Source organism: Neomonachus schauinslandi, chromosome 6, assembly GCF_002201575.2.
Source record: "Neomonachus schauinslandi chromosome 6, ASM220157v2, whole genome shotgun sequence".
Lineage (NCBI taxonomy): Eukaryota > Metazoa > Chordata > Mammalia > Carnivora > Phocidae > Neomonachus > Neomonachus schauinslandi.
In genome coordinates, this window is record NC_058408.1 from 29520949 (window position 1) to 29542897 (window position 21949).

Genomic DNA, 21949 nt, shown 5'->3' on the forward strand with positions numbered 1-21949 from the left:
TGCTTCAAGTCAATACTGTCTAGTCAATAAAATAAGACAGGGAAAGGAAATCAGAAGGAAAAAAATAATCTGTATTTGCAGACTATGTCTATATAGAAAGCCCAAGGTAAACTAGTTCAAATGAGAGAATTCAGCAAGTTTGTTAAACACAAGTTCAATATATATATTTAAAAATACATATACTTAAAGATCAATTACATTGTGTATTAACCAATTAGAAAATGTAATAGATAAAAGTCTGCACTCACAATAACAAATTCTATACAGTAACCAAAATAAATCAACAACAAAGGATACCTCTGGGAGAAAATGACAAGGCATTATTGAAGAAGCTGTAGCAAAGCACACATGACTAAAGGAAAGACAAACTGTGTTCATGGATGGAAGAACTCAATTCTATGAAGATAATAATCCTCCCCAAACTAATCTCTAAATATGATGCAAATCTATTCAAAGCTCATTTAGGTTCTTTCTAGAATTACAGCAAGCCAATCCTAAAGTTCACATGGAAAAACAAAAGCACAAAAATAATTAACGACTATCTTGAAATACAAAGTGGAGCTACTGCTCAACCAGATAACAAGATTTATCATAAGAATACTTAAAACAAGTGGAATTAGCACGGTGATAATCAAATAGACAAATGGAACAAAATAGACAGTCCAAGAAGAGACCCACACATATATAGATCTTGAGTATATAAGAAATGTGGCATTAAAAATAGTGGGAAAGACAAGCTATTCAATAAACTGTGTTGAGACAAATGACTACTTGTGAGGAAAATAAGACAAAATAAAATAAAAATCAGATCTCTACCTCATATTATACATAAAAATAAATTCTTGGCACATTAAAGACCCAAATTTGAAAAGCAATGTTTTAATATATTTGAAAAAAAGCTACAGGAGGATCTATTTTATGATCTCAAAGATAAGGAAGGATTCTTAAAGAAGCTACAAATGTAAAATAAGTAAGTCCTGGGGATACAATGAATAGCATGATAATACAGTTAACAATGCTGTATTGTATATGTGAAAACTGCTAAGAGAACAGATCTTAAAATTCTCATTATAAGAAAAAAATTTAACTATGTATGGCGATGGATGTTAACTAGACTTATTGTGGTGATCATTTTGCAATATATATGTATATCAAATCATTATGTTGTACCCTGAAACTAATATTATCTCAATAAAAAAAAGGCTACAAGAAGCAACAAGTAAATAGGAAAATACTGATAAAGGTGGCTACTTCTGGGGCGCCTGGGTGGCTCAGTTGGTTAAGCGACTGCCTTCGGCTCAGGTCATGATCCTGGAGTCCCTGGATCGAGTCCCGCATCGGGCTCCCTGCTCGGCAGGGAGTCTGCTTCTCCCTCTCCCACTCCCCCTGCTTGTGTTCCCTCTCTCGCTGTGTCTTTCTCTGTCAAATAAATAAATAAAATCTTTAAAAAAAAAAAAAAAAGGTGGCTACTTCTGTGATAGAAAGTACATAAGTAAAATGTTAAAGAGTTAAGCATCTGCCTTTGGCTCAGGTCATGATACCAGGGTCCTGGGATGGAGCCCCACGTTGGGCTCCCTGCTCAGCAGGGACTCTGCTTCTCCCTCATGCACATGCTCTCTCTCTCCCTTAAATAAATAAAATCTTTAAAAATAAAAATAAGTAAAATGAAATGAAAAGCCAGTTATCTTTTCTATTTACCTGCCTACCTACTTACCTATTTACCTATCTATTGAAGAGGTCCCTTCAAATCAATAAGAAAGACATACATCCCATTGGGGAAAGGACATGAATAGGTACTTCAGAGAAACAAACAAGAAAACCTTTAATTTCAATGGTAATCAGAATGCAAATTAAGACAGAATAATGACAAATTTAATTACAGTTTTGATGATGATATTGGGAACTCTCAGTTACTGTGGACAGGATTATAATTTGGTACGGTTCTCCTTGGAGAACAATTTGGCTATTTCTTGAATTGAAAAGGAGCGCCCAGAAATGTATATACAGGAAGACATGTAGAAAAATGTTCCCTCAGCATTGTTAATAATAAATATCCATCCATTGCAGAATGAATCAATAAATTGTGGGGTTCATCATATAATGAAATACTATGGATCAGTGAAAATGATGATGATCTGGGCTCTGGATTTCTTAAGGATTTCAGAGCTACATTAATCAAAATAGAAATCTGGAAAACATAACGTGGAGCAAAAAAGGTAAATTAAGATGTCTTTCAATCCTAAAAAGCCTTATTCTCATGTACAAAGTTTCTGCAGCTACCTTTTTGAAAGAGGAAGTTCCTTGAAGTTATAATTAGAAATGATACCGTTACAGTATTTATGGACCCTGATCCCTTTTGATACGGGTGATCCTGGAGAAATGCCAGCACATGTGGTTATCCAATTTGTCCTACAATTTCTTGGGGCAAGGACTAATAACAACTTCTTAAATAATTTTATAAGGAATTGCTAATACTAAAACTCTATCCAGACCATTGAGTATCAAGAACATACTAAAGATGACATGCTGAAAACTTTTATTTTGATATTCTTATAATACATAAAAACATGCACAAATTCATTTTTCAACTTGTTCTGTTTCCTGTTCTTTCACTATACTAAGCCTAGTCCTTTGAGTTTGAAGTTAGAAGAATTAAAAAATGGAGAATCTGTTAATATTCCAGGCTAAGAATCTCTGATAAGTTATCAGATTCTGTTCACAATAAAGATTTGTAAGAAGATAAGAAATTGGACACCAGATGCTTCTTCACATTAAAAAGAAAATCTGCATAGAGTCAGCATGAACAATAAGTCCCCTATAATTTCAACAGCGCTTCTGACTTTGCAGTGATAAAACTTGCAATCCCATTCCTAAAGCTGGCAAATAGAAAGCAGGGATGAAACCACACTTGGCAGTCTTGAATGGGATGTTGGTGAAGAGGCTAACCATTAAGAAGAGGCTTTCAAGAAAGATCTAGAAAGATCAGATTTCCTCCAAATTCCTAACAGGTCTACTTAGAATGGGTTGTCTTCATCATAAACGCCAAGCATTATGGTTTACAGACTTAATCATTTCATCGAAAAAGCAGCAGTGATTAGTGGAGAATATCTGGACTTTGGAGTCTGAAGTGTGTAAGTCTCTGTTCTACTACTTTCTAGCTGGGGGATTCCATGTAGGTGTTTGACTTCTCTGTTCTCAGAGAAGGGGAGTAAAATAGGAACAGCTAACTGCTTGTCTAAGGTTTGCACTATGAGGATGAGAAACAAAATGTATAAGATACTCTGCTCATAGAAGACAATAAGAGGTAGCTCTTAAAATGGAACACACTAATTAAGCAAGTATTATATTGATGGGGTGGCCTGGGTGGCTCAGTCATTAAGCGTCTGCCTTCGGCTCAGGTCATGATCCCAGGCCCCGCATTCGGGCTACCTGCTCGGCGAGAAGCCTGCTTCTCCCTCTCCCACTCCCCCTGCTTGTGTTCCCTCTCTTGCTCTGTCTCTGTCAAATAAATAAATACAATCTTAAAAAAAAAAAAAAAAGCAAGTATTGTATTGATTTGTTTTAAAGTATTGCTTTTAATATAAACTATATATATTCGAGGCGTGGTGCTAAATGCTAGGATTACAGAATGAAGACAGACCTGGCATTCTGGTTGTGGGACATACAAAACAATTACAAAATAACATAAGTGGAGATCTGTGTTAAGAAGCGATAGGAAGCCAGAGGAAGTGTGAGTCTGTCTATGAAGATGTCTCAGGGAAGGTTATCTTGAACTGAGACATGAAGGACGCACCTCACACAAACAGCCTGCAAGATAGATACAGGTGTCCACATTTTATAGCCAAGGCAGCGCAAACTCATAGTAGACTTGCACGTTGTTATGAATTAGGGATGCTGCTGACATCGGCCGAGCCCTCCCCAGGCCTGTTATTCTGCTTCTAGGTGGTAGAGCCCAGAACTCTGGATTTCAAAGTTCCACATCTTTGAACTGTGTTTTAAACCATGCATGAGTTCACGTTTCAGTCTTCACTCCTCCCACCTCCTTAGTCCCTTGAATTTGAATCTAGTAATATGAAGAAGAGGAGAATCTGCTATTATTATTATATTATAATAATACAATTACTATCAGTAATTATTAAGGCATCATATTATTTTGCTAAAAGTGTGTTAAATAAAGTACAAAGTTAATTTCTCTAAACGTTTGCAGTTCTCAAATTCCAACAAGTTCCTTAGGAAGATTAAATTACCTAGGACTTTAGTTCCAAAAGTAGTCAGCTCCTCTAAGTGAAATCTTCTGTTGTGTATGTTTGAAGTCATAATTTCTACTTTTTTTTTTTAAAAGATTTTATTTATTTATTTGAGAGCGAGAGAGAGAGAACACGAGAGGGAGTAGGGTCAGAGGGAGAAGCAGACTCCCTGCTGAGCAGGGAGCCCGATGTGGGACTCGATCCCGGGACTCCAGGATCATGACCTGAGCCGAAGGCAGTCGCTTAACCAACTGAGCCACCCAGGCGCCCCCATAATTTCTATTTAACCATTTGATTTAGAGACTATGTATTAGTCTGAAATAAAAATTTCAACTTTTTTAAGGTAAAGTTAACTATAGAATATTTACAATTCCAGAAAATTAGAGGGAAAAAGTTGAGGAATTTCCTGGCATAAGCATTCCCCAGGGAGCACGTGTCCACCTGGTCACTCCACTTTGTCAGATCATCATTATCTAGGACCTCACCAGCCTACAAAGAGGACTAATTATTTATCATTTGACTTTGGTTTGATCTTGGGATTCGCAGTAGATGAAATAAAAGGAAGCGGCTTGAGTTTGCTTCCTCTGACATATTTCAAGATATCAAAGGTAATAATGGCTCTTTTGGTTAGTAGATCAAAGATTTTCAACAATGGCTTGTACTGAATTAATATAGCAGTTATTGCTGACACGAGGGAGGCCTTTTTCACATAATCTGTACACGTTAGATTATAATCGAGAAGAGGCATTTTCCAATACAGGACCCTCACTTATGGGACTTTAGCTGATGTAAACAGATGCTTTGAATGATAATAATTTACTGAGAATGTGTCCGACGTGGTGCTAAGTTCTTCACAATGATTACTGCATTTAACATCTCTCAACAGTCTTTAGGAAGACCATTATTTCAATGGTACCGATGGGAAAACTGAGGTGAAGTTGCCTAAGGATGCAAATAGAAAAAAAAAAAAAAGCCAACTTCAAGCCTGCATTCTTTAATCACTAAGCCATACCACCTCAGTAGTAGGAAACTAGTTCTGAATGCCTCCCCTTTTCCTCTCTCACTACTTCATGTGTTATTCTTCCAGACCCAAACCCTAAGCCTTTCTTGCCTGTGTGGTATGGAGTGACAAGTCTGGAATCAGAAAACCTGGCTTGAAGCATGGGCTCAGACTCCTACCCATTCCTTGGGCACGTTAGCCAAGTTCTGAATCTAGTCATGTTCCGTAAAATTACAATACTTTTTAATATCATATGTAAAAAGTGCTTTCTAAATAAAAAATTTTTGCTCGTAAATCGGAGGCTGGTGGTTGCAGGGGTGGGGACAGGGGGATGGAAAGTCTTTGTTTAATGGGTGCCGTTTCAATGCTGGAAGATGAAATTCTGGAGATGGATGACGGTGATGGTTGCAAAACAATGCGAATGTACTTAATGCCACTGAACTGTACACTTAAAAATGGCTAAAATGGTATATTTCGTGGTATATATGTTTTATTACTATTTTTAAAAATTAATGAAAAAAATTTTAGAAAAAGAAGTCCCACATAGATAATAATACTGGTATAATAATCATTTTTCTCTTAGGACAAATAGTAGAGAGAAGGGATTATTTCAGGTGTGCTATCAATTCTTATTTCTTATTCTTTTTTTTAAAAGATTTTATTTATTTATTTGACAGAGAGAGACATAGTGAGAGCAGGAACACAAGCAGGGGGAGTGGGAGAAGGAGAAGCAGGTTTCCCGCGGAGCAGAGAGCCCGATGCGGGGCTCGATTCCAGAACCCTGAGATCATGACCTGAGCAGAAGGCAGACGCTTAACGACTGAGCCACCCAGGCACCCGTTATTTCTTATTCTTATTTATTCCAAGACAGGAATATACCACTAGAACGTGGCCGCACCCCACAGGGATTAGGCAGGACTGTCCAAGTTGGGGTCAGCATTGTCACCCAGGTCACACTGACCTTTACGGATGTCACAGAGCTCCCCGTCCCCCCAGTGGAAGCTGGGAGAATCAAAGTGTGAGCAACTGTGGGGCGTCTTCCTCCAAAGTTCAAGGTGCCCAGACACAGCACGTGCAACAGAGCCCTGATGCGATAAAAGATGATGTGCAGGGGCACCTGGGTGGCTCAGTCGTTAAGCGTCTGCCTTCGGCTGAGGTCATGATTATTAGCATTAAAATTTCAGTATGACTATTTCAGTATTGAAATCCATGTCTGTGCTCTTTTCCTGTATTTGGAGTCTAAAACTTTCAGTGCAAGGCCTGACTCTTGAGTAACTGTGCATGAGTCACTCAATGTCTGTTAGTCTCAATTTCCTTATTCAGAAACGAGAGGTGGTTGGACACGTGGTGGGTTCTTTTCTATGGTACAATTCTAGGATTTGGTGTCCATTCAGGGATGAGGCCAAAGTTTCTGTCAAAAACCTGGGTAGCCCAGGGTGTGGGGGTTAGGTACGGTATCCCCTGCTGAGGCTCCTGGTGACCCCATGCACCTCCTGGTGTCCCACCTCTTTTCATGCCCCTGATCACTGTCAGATTTGTGTAACATGAGGATTGAGAAGGGTTTTTTTGTTTTCCCTAAAGTTTTTTTTTATGTTTAAATAATCTCTACACCCAATGTGGGGCTCGAACTTATATCCCAGAGATCAAGCGTCCCACGCTCTACTGACTGAGCCAGCCGGGTGTCCTAAGAAAGGCTTTGTCATTGACAAAATGGGAGGGATGGGACTAATGTGTGTGGGGAGCATGCACTGGTTCAGTGGAAAGAGGGAAGAGAACAGAAAGGAAGAGAAGGGAAGCAGTGGCCAGTGAGTGCATCATGCAGTGTTTCAGACTCTCTACTTGATACACTATACCTTTTTCACAAGTGTCCCCTGGGTCCAAAGTGCGGTTCTGTACCATACCAAGGAGTTTCCTTCTCTTCGGAAAGACTGTACGTTGCCCATTCATACATCGACTAGTACACTGGCTTTGCCCCATAGTAGACACTCGATATATGTTGTCGAATTCACTATTTCAAACGGACGAAAGGCCTTTACACTAACTATTTGTTCATGATTCCGGGCCTGAATTGGTCTGCTTGGAATTTAACCCTCTCAACCAAATATGGCCAGAACTCAAGAGTGGACTCATTGGATGTTAGCAGTAAGCTAGAAAGAAGGTATAACGAATTCCTCAGAAGTGAGTCACTGAGAGACTCCACCCTAGAAAAACACTCCGAGGCCCCGGGGTGTCCAGTTCACTAGCATGTAGGATCTGCGTGGACCACGTTAACCAACTAGCCTCTCCTGAGCGGGGCCTAGGACAGCCACTTCATTCTGCAGTTTTTAACAGAGCGGTCGGTATTGCTGAAGCAAGAAGAGGCAATCCAGCCGAGCAGGCAGCGTTCATGTCGTTTCCCTTGTTGGCTAGTCCCAGTTTGCCGGGCCAATACATCTCTGAAAAATCATCTCACTAAATAGCACTAGTTAGCAAAATGACAATATTAGTATTAGCAACTAAAAAATAATAAATATTTTTAAGCATAAGCTATTCAGAAATATGCCTAAATAAATGCTATTTAGGCAATTATATTCTTGTGCCAGCAGATTACAAATGATAATCATTTCTTCCATGGCTGTAAATACGTATTGATTAAGTTCAAACTTAGAACTCTAAAATGAATTATATCTGGTCATTGCTAAACTGCTTTGCTCACTGAAAGAAAAAAAAAAAAAAGAAATCCACACAACACCTATTATACTGCATTTAATTAAGACAAGCATCAACTTTATGTGCCATTATTTGCTTCTGCCAAATCTCTATGGTGTAAATATTGAACAGTGGCATCCCTTGAATGCTAATCAATCTTTTCTGAATTTCAAATGATTACATAAATTTCAGGAAATGCTTATTTGCCGGCATTGCCCTCAGCTGCATATATATCAGCGAAGCATTAGTATGAAGATATGCATAGTTATATGACAAGTGTCTAGTGAGTGTTTTTCTAAATTAGAATATCATATGTGAAAAGGTAAAAGCCGAGACTGAATGCTAATTTTAAGAAGAACCCTGGGATACCTCTTTTGCTTCTCTGACTTCATGAGGTGAACAATTTAACCAATGCACTTGGGTGAAGAAGATGTGAGAGGAACGCACTGCATCACTAGGCAGGCCAGTCGGCGAGGAGGTGTGTGAGTGTGCACACACGCACATGTGTAGTAAGAGGAGCGTCTGCAGTATGGGATGTGGGTGTTTGATCATATTTAGAGGAAGGCTATCATAAAGCAAATACTGTGACCAACCTCGGCAAGGACAAATACCACATAATGGGAAGACTGGTTTTTGCTGTTTGAAGACCACGTAAATAGAATCTTAGGATACGCAGACTTGAGCTTGCTTCAAAACAGAATAAATATTCAGACATACATTGTGATGTGCACAAATACAAATTGGTACAAGTTTTCTACCCTTCTGAAGTTTTTCTGACACTTCTGGAGGGAGGCAGTCAACGAAGGAATGGGAACAGGCTCTCCTATTTCACTTTTCTAGGTTGGCTGTAGGTTTGCTTTATAGCAAACCATACCTGTGGCCTCATTCTCTGATTTATACAGTGACTAGTCCATTTTGCTTTAGGCACTGCAAACACAGAGTTTAATCAATGTGATCAAATTTCTCTGCTGGATTTGGAAACCTCTTTTATTAACTGGACTTAATGTTGCAAAAAAGGAGAAGGCAAATTCATTTTCCCTTTGTTCCTCTTGCTCTGCTTAGAACTGTGCTTTCTTCTGCCACCCCCACCCCTTACACAAAAGGGGACACTTAGTCTGATGGCAAAAAACCTCGGACCCAGCAAGCTGCTGGGCCCTTGGAGAACTGGGCAAAAAAATTTACCCTCTTTCTTTTTGCAAAACCTTACATTTCCTTCTCCCATGGGGTGTTCTAGGACATTTCCAGGACACTCTGGAAGCACTGAGGGGAAAGAGCAGCCGGACGCCAACCGTGTCCCCATGCACACTCCCTCTAGGGGTTTGTTGCTCAGGAAGGGTGGGTGCAGGAGTCCAGAGACCAGCCCGAGGGAGGACAACTTTTCTTTCTCAGGACCACCTCGTAACTGGTCAATCATCAGGTGATCCCGCAAAACTCTTTCTTCTGCACAGGAGGTGTGATTTTGAAAAACCTCGTCATGATTTACACTGCAAAGCCATGCCGACATCTGGACTTGGGTTCGAGGGTGGAACTGTAGTTTGAGCAACCAGTTTTCACCCTCCTCTGCATGACTAGGATAGCCTTCCCAGGGGCAGCAAACAACCAAGCAGATGGGATGAGGGGGGTATGCACGGGGGAGGCTTTTCTCAGCACAGGACTGAACACACCAGCCTTGGTGGCACTTCATAATAGTCTTTCTCACTGAGCAAAAAAAAGCAAGGAGTCTTCCTTCCAGGGGTCCTGACTGAACTGCCATGCTTTCTGGGCTGTGCCAACACAGAAACTTCTATATGCCACGCTTCATGACTGCATGCTTCATATTCCTACAGGTCCCGGTTGTCTCTTATTAAGTGAGATGTAAGATCAATAGTTGCTGTGCAATGCTTTGCCCTTGTATAAAGCCTTCATTTTTCAAACGAAGTGTATATGTGTGTCAGTTCTCACAGTGATGAGAGTTCCCATATGGGATTGTTTGTGATCAAGTCTTAAGCTCTGCACAGAGGTGCTAACTTGGGCTTGGGTCACATGAAACCCATCTCCCTGTTGGCATTTTGCCTTACCACCTGCTCTGCAGGGGGCTTTAAGAAAAAAAAAAGATTTATTTATTTATTTGAGAGTGGAGGTGGGAAGCATAGAGAGGGAGAGAGTCTCAGCAGACTCCATGCTGAGCACAGAGCCCCACACTGGCTTGACCTCATGATACCAAGATCATGACTTGGCCAGGTTGACATTGAAAGCCAGGAGGAGAAATGATATTCTTAGGAAAGGGAAAACAAGGGATAGATCTTTATTTAAATAACAAAGCAGAATTACTAGTAAAAGTTAAAATAAAGAAAAGAATACCTATTATATCAAAAACTAAGCCTATTGGAAAGCTAATCACTGAAAATAAATTTCGTCACCCAAAGACTAAACTCATCCACATTTTCCAGCTAGTAAACATGGTGCAAATTTTATTTACTATTAGCAATGTCAACATCAAAATGCGCGAGCAGAGTTATGGTGGGGTCCCTGGGCAGAGTGGGAAGTTCTACCTGAAGGCAGAATTTCCTAATTCTCCCCAAGGAGTTTTATCTCCTCAACCTTATAGACCCCTTTGGTTCCTCTTTTTCTACTGTAGAGTTTTTAATACCAATGACCACCAAAGAGGAAGAGGATGATCACCAAGTTACTTTTGTTCATTTTCTCCTTTTAACATTACAAGGAGCTCAAATAGATGATAAAATAGACAAATAAGTAGGGGCGCCTGGGTGGCTCAGTCGTTTAAGCATCTGCCTTTGGCTCGGGTCGTGATCCCAGGGTCCTGGGATCGAGCCCCACATCAGGCTCCCTGCTCCGCGGGAAGCCTGCTTCTCCCTCTCCCACTCCCCGTGCTTGTGTTCCCCCTCTCGCTGTGTCTCTCCCTGTCAAATAAATAAAATCTTAAAAAAAAAATAGACAAGTAATAAAGGCTTATGATCATTTAACTTTCCTAAAGTCCAGCAAATAATCCAAAGAAAATGCCAAACCTCTAGGCAACAATAAACTATAAGGCAGAATTCTTTGGAGAGGGAGGTACCAAGGTTATGAGGCAAATGCTTTCTACAAACTTCATGAAGCCCTGAAACCCAGAGTTCACATCATCATGAAACAAACAAACAAAAACAGCTTATGATTTATTTAGAAGCCAAGCGGAGGAAAAAGTTTTATAATTAGTTAGTATATTCAATGAAGATTGGAAATTCATATAAAGCAGTTCCCTGTTTGGTTTTCTTTTTCTTCCATATTCCTCAGGTAATTGTCCTAATTCTCTACATCATTTTGTCCATATAGAAGGTGACTTAGTATGTATGTAGTATTTTAAAAATATTGGTTGATGAGGTCAAATGTCTCTGAAGAAGACAATGTGCTGTAGCAGAGAAAACACAGCCTAACATTTGGGGATGTTAGTTCTAGACCTGGCTCTGCCCTAAAATGTTGGATATATTACCTAGTTTTTACAACTACCAAGTGAGAGAAACGATCTCTTAGGTCCTTCTTTCTGTAAGAGAGAAACTAAGTGATTTACCCACCTGAAGATGTTTTATTAACACTACTGGAGAAAAGCATTTCTGCCACTTCCTTCTATGGCTCATTTTGGTATCAGACACTGAGTGTCTCAATTCAAATGGAACCTAAATACTGATCATCAGTACTTAATTCCATTCATTATTTCATTCACAAAGGAAGATTCTATTTAGTCTCTTTTTTCCTTATGAGAATCCCTTTCATAATATGAAGACATATCCTTACCTTCTAAAGTGAAAAAGATGTCAAATTCTCTAATATTTATCCACAGGTATTTGCTAGCCTCTCATTCTTCAAATTTTGTGCCTGTATTTTTGTTGTTATTATTACTAATTTTTCCAGTTCCCTTTACCTTTTTTTTGTTTTTAACTTAGAAGTTGGAAAAAAAAGCCTTCTTTCATGAATGCAATAAATATTTCTTAAAAACTTATATATGTCAGGTGGTATGCTAGGAGCAAAACAGATATACTTCCTGTGTTCATGGACATTCTAGTTTATTAATCTGATAGATAAAAAGCCTTTGCTTCATGAATAGTACTAGAACAACCAAACAATCGTACTAAATGTAAGCCTTAGATATTCAAAGTAGCCACAACAGACATGGGGGAAAAAGAGCTTTGTTCATTTTCTCCTTCCAAATCATGATTTCAAAGGTCTTTTAAGGCCTGAAAATGTTATTCATCCATTAAACCCTTTACAATTTGTGGGTCAAGTCACAAATATACTGTTTTATCCTGGGACATTTCATCAATTGCTTGGATGGTAATTTACATTAGAGATAACGTGTGTCACTCTTTGAAAGTAAAGGAGTTGTGGTCTGACACTAAAGAATGCCTGAACCAAACCTGGAGATGAATTGAACAACTGTGCAGCCAGCTTTGTTCTTGATCTATGCCCATTGCACGTTCAGTGCTTCTCTATCGAGAAGGCTCAGGTGGCAGTTTGGGTGAGGGCATCTAATGGGCGGTAGCTCTCCCAGGTGAGCCATTCCCCAAGGCAACCACAACCCATCTTCCCTGGGTCTGCCTCCATGAGGATGAATCTTGCCTGGGATGTGTGATGGTGTAATCAATACTCATTCAAAATTTGGAAATTTTGTGTGTGAAGCAAAGAGCTACCACGATGAACAAAGATATGATTTTGTCTAGCCATTTCAGCGTAGACAGGATTCCATCAATATCAAGAAGGAGTTGTACAACATTCCTCAACTACTGTTAACTGACATGGGCCGAAAGCCTATGATCTTGCATTTGCTTGGGACAGACATGCATTTATCACCTAGTGTTAGCCATGAATATTCTCTCTAGTCTTTCTGCAAGTCAGCTTTCCCAAAGAGCTAATAAATGAACATCTCCCCTTATACACTGGGAGAATGCAAACTGATAATAGAAATAATTTAATTTTGAGGAGGTATCAGAGAGTTCTCTGAAGAAACTAGTCTCAGAAAACCAACCTGAACTTGAGATATGACGACCTCCTATTACATGTCACAAACCACTTTGGTGAAGGCTTTGTTTTGAATTTAAAATTAAGTAAATCCATGTATGCATCTTTTTCACCAGTAATATTTTGTTAAGCTTCTACTGTGTACCAGGCAATGTGCCAGAGACCTGGGATACAGAGAAAAGTGAAGGACAATTTCTAACCCCACCTGAGACCCAGTCTAGAGCATTGTCTACAGAAAGGCAGGGCAGAATCTTCCACTCTAGCCAGTGCACTTAGAGAGCCTACACTTGGGGCACATATTAGTTACTTTTTAGGCTGGGAAAATCCCCTCAAAGAGAATAACAATCTCTTTAACTCAGCGGAATACAAAACAGCGCTTTGAGAAACACTGGCTGGGCAAAGAAGAGAATAATTTACAACAAATCAAGGGCATTCATTAGGGGAAATAAGATGCAATATGCCTCTAGTACTTTCTCTTGCCACCTGGGATATAACAAGAGTCTGGCAGCATCCAGCCATTGAGTCTTGAGGCTAAGAAAATCCAAAGGCCAGAGTAACATCTTAGTTGGCACATTCTGATTACTCGTTGCTTTGAGCACTGAAGTCACAGTGATATTCCTGACAGGCATGAACATGTAAGGACACTATTCAGGATGCTGAGGTCAGAAACCAGGTGACTGCTTCCCAGTTCTGCATTTGTCTTCAGATCAAGTTTGTGGGAATTCTGCTCATCTTTGGAACACATGTAATGATGACATTATTTGAGGGTCATGATTCCACATACTTCTATGAGATTTATTTCTGCATTTGGTGACAGCAAATTTCCTTTCATCAGTCACTTTGATTCCTTTTTAGAAGGTGGGAGTACAAACCAAGAGATAAACATCAAAAATTTTATTTTATCTTCTCTTGGGTCATCTGGTTTAAATAGCCAATGTAGAGTATCTCCTCTTCTGCCAAGTTATCAATAGGCTCAAATTATGTTATCTCATACTTAAGGAAAATTTTTAAAAATTATTTTATACATATATATACATATATATATATATATATGTATATATATATATTTAACAGGATTTTAAGAAAACATTACTAGCAGACTGGGCCCCCAGAGCCTACTATATTATATACAGAAATATTCTGAGAGAAGGAGCATTTTTTACTTTTACTTCTTTTTTCAACCAGCTTAACTAATTGATGTCTGTCCTGGATACAATTTGAGGAAGAAAAAAAGAAATTAGTGGAATGGAAAATTTTTAGTCAGCCATACATTTAAGTTAGCCCTGTCATTAGCTTTTCATGGAATCAGGAATCAGCTTTAGTGAAGAATGACTTTTAAGAGGAGGATGGTTTCTACTGGAATCTGATTTGGCTCAGCTAATCAGCTACTGCTCCTCTAGAGTTTTCTATTCTGGTTCAAGCACCCAGGAACCTGAGACTCATGCGGGCCTTCATCTTCGTAACTCTGTCACATGGTTGCATCCTATACCTTGTTCATGTCAGCGCATTCCTATCTCCGCGGAGTATTAAAACCACCTCTGAACACAAAGTTTCCGGCCTTGTTTGTCTCCAGTCCACTTTCCACATTACTACCAGAAAAGCAAATCAACTTACATTAACCATACTTCACCCCTTTTTTTAAAAGAATCCAGCTATACTTCCTAATTGCCTACAGAATGAAGATCATGGCACCTACTTTTGTTTACCACTGTATCCCCAGTGTCTACCTCAGCACCTGTCACAGAAAAGTGCTCAGAAGCATCTGTTGAATGCCTTAAGGACCTCCATGACCAGGCTCTTGCCCACCCCTCCGGTCATAACTGAGGCTTCCCTCAGGCCATCTTGATCTCCAACTAGCTCTCGAACTCGTCTTGCTCTTTCTTGCCTTCATGCTTTTGCACCAGACATTCTTCTGGCTTAGAATGTTTGTACCTGCTAGGGCTCACATCCTACTTTTCCTCACCAGCTCCATGTGGTAAACACGGTTTCATCGCCCACCAAGAGAATACTGCTGCAGTCCTCTCTCAACGCAGCCCCTGACCTATGATCAGTCCACAAAGTCCTCGTTTTACTCCAGGATCAGAGAGTCTGAAGGCTGAGCTGGGATCAGAATGTATCGGTTTTCAGATTTGGGGCGGGGTGTAGGGGGTGTGTGTGCAAAGCTCATGAGGGTTTGAGACAGCAGGTATCAAATCTGGACTTGGGCTCAGCTTTCAAGTGTGGTGCTGCTATGATTTCATTCCCATTACAGGCAAAACAGGTGATTGGGGACTGGCGTGGGTACCCAAAGGTTAATTATCCACACACCTCAATAAAGCTGCCCAAAAAAGATTATTTATTATTGTTTTTCTGGGGGGAAATAGTTTCCATTTGCAAATTGGAAACTACCTGAACGTTATTGCCAGTTACCATTTTCTTGCTTCTTTAAAAACAAACTCTTGAGAAAAAAAACTAAACTTTGGCCAAAACTCTATTTACCTGATATGAAAGCCATGCTTTCTTTTTTTTTGCTTAAACAACAAACAGGCAGATTTTTAAGGGACACTAAGTCAGTTATTCAGTGGTCCCCAGACTCCTGACACAGTCAACACATTCAAATAAGAGAGTGTGTGGTTGAGGTTCTGGGAAATACATGGCCCAGTGGTTCAGGATGATAATTTGTGAGGTTCAAAGATTGAAAGCACTTCAGAACCACCACTCCAGCCCCTACTTCCTTAGTATTGGCAGAGAACCTAATAATTTTGAAAAATGATGAAGGAAGATAAACGTGAGGAAAACAAAACATGGCCCATGGTTAATGTCTACATCTTCAAATGTAATGCAGTTATTCAACTAATTTAAAATACCATTGAAGTGAGACGACTCTCTTTAAATATTTTATCACTAAGATGCTGTAAGATTCCTTACACATACATTACCACTTTTTCCATTTAATTACTGATCAAATGTGCTAGTTGAAAAGACTAAGATCTTGCCATACACCAGAATGATTTGTGAGATTAGAGCAAGCAGGCCTGTGCTATCTTCCTCTTGATTTTCTAAAAACTGTTCATGGGTAAAAGATGTTGACTCACTTGAATAGAACTTTCCTATTTATAGTGGTTAATACAGAAACCACACAGGATCCAGTCCTGGCACTGTAAACCTTTGAACACTACATCTATGAAATTCTGTTGTCTTTTCAAATTTTCAGTAACATTTCTCTTTGCTATATTTATCACATTTTCCAAAATATGAAAACGTTCTTCTTATTTTAAATGTTGACTACATGTGAAAAATTAACTCTGGTTCTATTACTTCAAACTATCCCTTTATTAGCAACAGTTGTGCAATGCTGTCAAGAGGAATTTTAAAGCGAAAGTACCAAATCTGGAGAGTAGACACATCTGTTTTACTTTGTAGTTTGTTTTATTGTTTTATTTCTTAGGCTATGAGTTCACAACTATCTTATAACTGAAGACTAAAGAAAAAACATATGTTGGTAAATCTGATTTCTGCATTTTTTTTTCATTCAGGGGAAGTTGCCTCCCTCAGCTGTCTGCCAATAAGTAATAAATGGACTTGGCAAAAAGTTTATTTAAGTTGGCTTTATTAAGCCAAGAAAATACAGAAATCAAGTATGGGACAGGCAGAAAAATCTGTTCCTTTGAAGTCAATAAAAATCCATCTCCTTAATCCTTTTTTTATTCCAAGCAGTGGTGATTTTTCTCAACTGACTCACTGAGAACCTTGATTTAGCCAATCTGTCTTGCTTAGTTATCTTTCTTCTCCAAAGCTTTCCTAAAGAAGCATCCTTTCCCCTTGACAACCATCATCTTATATACTTGAATAGTGATGCATCTAGTGATAAACATTCTCTGGTTAATCCTGATCGATATTTAAGAAACAGGTTTTTAATTACTACCCATATTTTACAATAAAAACAGCAGTAGCTTGCAAGCTCTAACAAAAGGCACACAGAAATGATCAACAGCAGAAGGATGGCTACAATTTGATACCATACGTCTTTCCTAAGCCGTCTCCATTCGGCCTTCTATGGCTGCTGCCCACTCATCATGTCCATTACGGGAGAAACTTCAGGACTCCCATCTAATAACTCCTTTTCCATGCCCCAACCCATCTACTCACAGGCGCTGAGTCATGCAGAAATATATACATAAGAATGTATTCACGTTTGACGACTTAGGGATTTGAAAAGGAGGGCATTATCTCGGTAGAACAAAAGCATGCACTGACTTCGCGACACTCAGAGTTCGGCATCATCTAATAACATCTGGTTGTACAGAGTATGAGAAAAGGATTCCTTACCTAAACTAAAGAGCACCAAGAATTTCAGACACACAAACTCTCGTTGATCAAACTGTAGAGAGCGAAGCTTTACCACTAACTCCTGTGCATGACTCATGAGATTGTTGAGGGTGGCCCCGGCTTGGGACGCTATTATGGAATAATCCACCTGCAACACAGAATCAGTTGTAATGACTGTCAGAATCAGAAACAACAACAACAACAAAGAATCAGAAACAAATATTTTATTTGCAACTTTTAGAAATTGTGGGTAAAATCAGATTGCACTATAGATTTGTAACAGAGGGGACATTCCCCATGAAAATGGTTTGAGACACGCTATGATTCTGAGATGCATCATAATTATGCTGATAAATCTAATCATTTTGATAAGCTTTGTAGGGAACAGATTTTGGCTACCTAATTCCACAGGTATATACCTTCATCTTTTTTCTATTGTGAAATTACATTATCACATAAGGTTAAAATTTTTAACTCTCACAAATCAGTTTAAAGAAAACTATACTATCAAAAAAAAAATTGAATCCAGAACAGCATTCTACGTGCACACGATGACATTAGTGCATGAGGAAAGTGAAGGCAGAGGTATGTTTCCATTTTTATTTTATTAAGAGACTATGTTTTAAAGCAGTCATTGTCCAAGAATGCATGCTTGTGGATGATGAAAGAATCGCATTTAGATTATTCTTTAGCGGGTTGTTTCCTAAAAAGCAACAACTACTATTTTCATTCATATGATTATTAATACATTTCTCTCTAAAGACAGCAATGATCTTATTAAGAGGAATAATTTCTTGATATGGAAAACATAACAAAAAGGGCTTATTTTCTTCTTCATTAAAAAAAAAGGTGCTGCAATGCACCAATCTTAGATTATTCAGGGGGGCATAAAAAGTGCAGCTTATAATAATAAGTTAAGATGTTGGGATGGCTGTCAACGATGGTACTGGCTTTGCTGCTGAATTATAGCATAATGGGAAAGCCCAGTTGGTACCTGATGCTCCCATCCTTTTTGTACTGGAGAGCTCTCAGGCAACCAGATACTCTTTCAGGTGCATTTAATATTTGCAGCAGCAGCAAATTTGTCTGGGAGGCAAGTCCTCATCTGCCACTCACCCGGAGCAGACTGTATTAAATTTTTATATTTATTGACATTTCATTACCATAATTGACTGCACTTGCTTCTCCAGGAGAAGGCACAGGGCTGCCTCCTAAGCAGGAGAACTAGTCCCTAGAGTAGAATTTGCAATTAAAAACAAGGCAGAATGGATTTTTTTTTATTGTGTAAATATGATGAGTTGAATTTTCAGCTTTAACTAGAGAATACTGGGTATACAGAAACCTTTTTTCAAGAGTGAGAAAAATTAGGAGTCAGTGGAAAGACGACGCCCAAATCTGTCAATCAGTTTATATAGAGTCAACTATGCATGAAAAAGGCACAGTTAATGTGTGTTCTAGGTCTGCTCTTGTATCAAGCACAGCACTGTCCTCCCTGCTTTGTCCATGTGCTGGCTTCTGTCCACTAAATTTAAACATTAAGCGTTCTAGGAACTCCTTTGGTTTCTGTTTCAGAATGTGTGAAAGAAAGGGCCGGGACCCAGGCAACCAGAATCCTGAGCAGGAAGCAGAGAGGACAAGCAGATGAACACTGTGGAACGCATTATGATGATCTGCCTAGCCCCCAAAGGGATGTCTCAGCTTCCACTTTGCCAGTTCTCTTACAAGAGATCTTTCTACTCCAGGGAAGTTCTTCTTACTTAAAAGTGGTGCCTGAGCTCTCAATTCTTTAGCAACTATACATGGTCTCACTACCCCCAGGTAATAATAGAAATCCTACAGCGACAAATAGGATAGGGGAGTGAATGACAGCAGGAAGGCCCCATGGGGTCACAGAGGTGGAAGAAAACTGGGACAACACAGGAGATCTGGGCCAACACGGCCATTTACAAACGAAGCATCTTGGGCAAGTCATGTGGAGTCTCCGTCCCTTGGTTTCCTGATCTTTAAATAAAGCAGTTAAGCTAGATGATAATAAGGTGCCTCCCATTTCTGTGATTATCAGTAAATGAGAGTACTTGGGTTAATACTACCAATTTAAGCTTGGAATCAGCTGTTGAACGCACTGCAGCCGGAGCTTAGTATGTACATAGCACATTTTAATCAAAATCATAAGTGAAGCCTTCAAAAAGGAAAGTGCACTACAATAAACCACAAATATGTTGGTACTAATTAATTTTTCATAGTATAAAGTTAACTAAGTTTTGATATGTATAGAGTTCTAACAAGTATGCAAGAAGTTCAAATACCAGAGCAGCATGCTTGAAAATGTAGTAATTAACCAGAACCTCATTTTTTAAAGATCGGTTAATTAAAATTCGATATGTGTACAGTTCTAACAGGTGTGTAATACTAAGTTCAAGTCCTAGAATTTTATACTTGAAAATATAGTATATTATACCCGAAAGGAACTGAAAATGTTTCATAAGATTCTATTTACTGAGAGACATTTAGTGAGTTGAACTTCAGGAAATCAATTGGCATACCAACAACTTTATAGCTATACATTTATTTACATGCTAATTTGAAAGCTCAGACATGCTTATTAAATGGGAGCTCCAATAACACTTCCTTCAAGGATAATTTATCAAATTGCATGGCTCCAAAGGAGGATAGGTGATTTATTCCTGAAACAGCACACAGATCCGCAACTTCCTTACATTTTATTACAAACATAATTATATTTTCATTGTTGAATGCAGAGTTTGTGCTCATTTTAGGAGCAGCTGGCCTTGTCTTTTATGTACTTAGTAAAATTAATTTATTGCTCTCTTACATGTAATCTTTGTGCCATTAAACTCAAGGCAGATATTGAAGAAATACTATATGCTGATGTCCCCTTTGGATAAATTTCACTCATCATGAAGGCAGAAACAGTTTTAGCTAAATTGCTTTTAGTTCTAATAACTGAAATTTTTGATGACTTGTACAGTGTAAGATGCCTGTCATTTTAATATGATACACAATAATAGGAGATAATGAATAAGTTGCTGGTAGACCTATCCCTTAGGATGATGTTACAGGGGCTGTTAATTAGCTACAATATGCAAATACTAAAAGCAATCCCACTTCAAAGTACTCTATTGTTATCTTATATATATATAAGTATATATATACACAGATATGTTTTGTGTGCATATTTTTAAAATACTGGATAGAAACGAATTCTTGTCATAATTCTAAGATGTTAAAAATATAGAATTGAGGGGCGCCTGGGTGGCTCAGTTGGTTAAGCAACTGCCTTCGGCTCAGGTCATGATCCTGGAGTCCCGGGATCGAGTCCCGCATCGGGCTCCCTGCTCGGCGGGGAGTCTGCTTCTCCCTCTGACCCTCCTCCCTCTCATGCTCTCTGTCTCTCATTCTCTCTCTCTCAAATAAATAAATAAAATCTTTAAAAATAAAAAAAATAATAAAAATAAAAAAATAGAATTGATTTGATAATCCTGATGTTACTGATAATATTAATACTAATTATTATGTTACTAATACTAATAATTAATAATATTACTGATAATTATTTCTTTTGCTTAACGAGATTATTTAACATATGCTTATATAGATGTCTGATTAAAAGACATAATGAATGCATGATGGCTGACCTTAGGTTTAAGTAAGAAATTTGGTGTGAAGCATCAAATCCTCATTTCAATACTAGGTAGTAGTGCCCTGGGCTATTCTTTGCAGTGGGATTATTTCAATTACTCTAGATCTCAATGAACTATGAAGGGACTCGATTCTGCAAACATTTATTTAGCAAACATAATGTGCTAGGCACGCTAGCCATGGGACTTTTGAGAAAAGTTATGCTATCTTATCTAACTTTCTTCTCTCTCTTCAAGCTCCAAGTAGCAGTTCCCTGGAGATCCCCCTCACTTAAAAAAAATTCAGTCTAGTCTTTTTCTTCCTTCTCTGTTGTAACAAATACATCACATTATTTACCATGAGATGCGTTCAGGAGGAAAATACCAGAATACTGGGTCAAGGAGTACCTGGGGCCTTGCATTCCTTAGTTTGTCTAGCAGAGTTGCTATAAAGCATTGTGTAGACAGTACATGCATGCTCAAGCTGACACAAAATTGCTTCCTGGGTCGCCTTTGTATCAAGACTATAGGATATTATAGACTGAGGCATATTTAATAATACTATTTATTAATCTTAAAATAAACAGCCTAGGGGTGCCTGGGTGGCTCAGTCGTTAAGCATCTGCCTTCGGCTCAGGTCCTGATCCCAGAGTCCTGGGATGGAGCCCCGCATCAGGCTCCCTGCTCAGCGGGAAGCCTGCTTCTCCCTCTCCCACTCCCCCTGCTTGTGTTCCCTCTCTCGCTGTCTCTCTGTCAAATAAATAAATAAAATATTTTCATTTGTTCTAGAAGAAATCACCACGGGGCAGTTGAGAAAATTCTATAAGCAAACCTGGAAATTTCTTTTTTTTTTTTTTTTAAACATTTTTTTTTATAGATTTTTATTTATTTATTTGAGAGAGAGAATGAGAGACAGAGAGCATGAGAGGGAGGAAGGTCAGAGGGAGAAGCAGACTCCCTGCCGAGCAGGGAGCCCGATGCGGGACTCGATCCCGGGACTCCAGGATCATGACCTGAGCCGAAGGCAGTCGCTCAACCAACTGAGCCACCCAGGCGCCCCCCTTTTTTTTTTTTTTTTT

The 21949-nt window shown here is 39.0% G+C and overlaps 1 protein-coding gene across 1 annotated transcript in view; it reads right to left on the reverse strand.

Annotated features, from left to right (window-relative positions):
* The window catches only part of NR5A2 (nuclear receptor subfamily 5 group A member 2), a 135457-nt gene that overhangs the window by 33845 nt on the left and 79663 nt on the right, over positions 1–21949 (reverse strand). The window contains exon 7 of the mRNA XM_021682487.1: positions 17233–17380. Within this exon, the coding sequence (XP_021538162.1) occupies positions 17233–17380 (148 nt within the window). The remainder of the gene's footprint in view (positions 1–17232; positions 17381–21949) is intronic.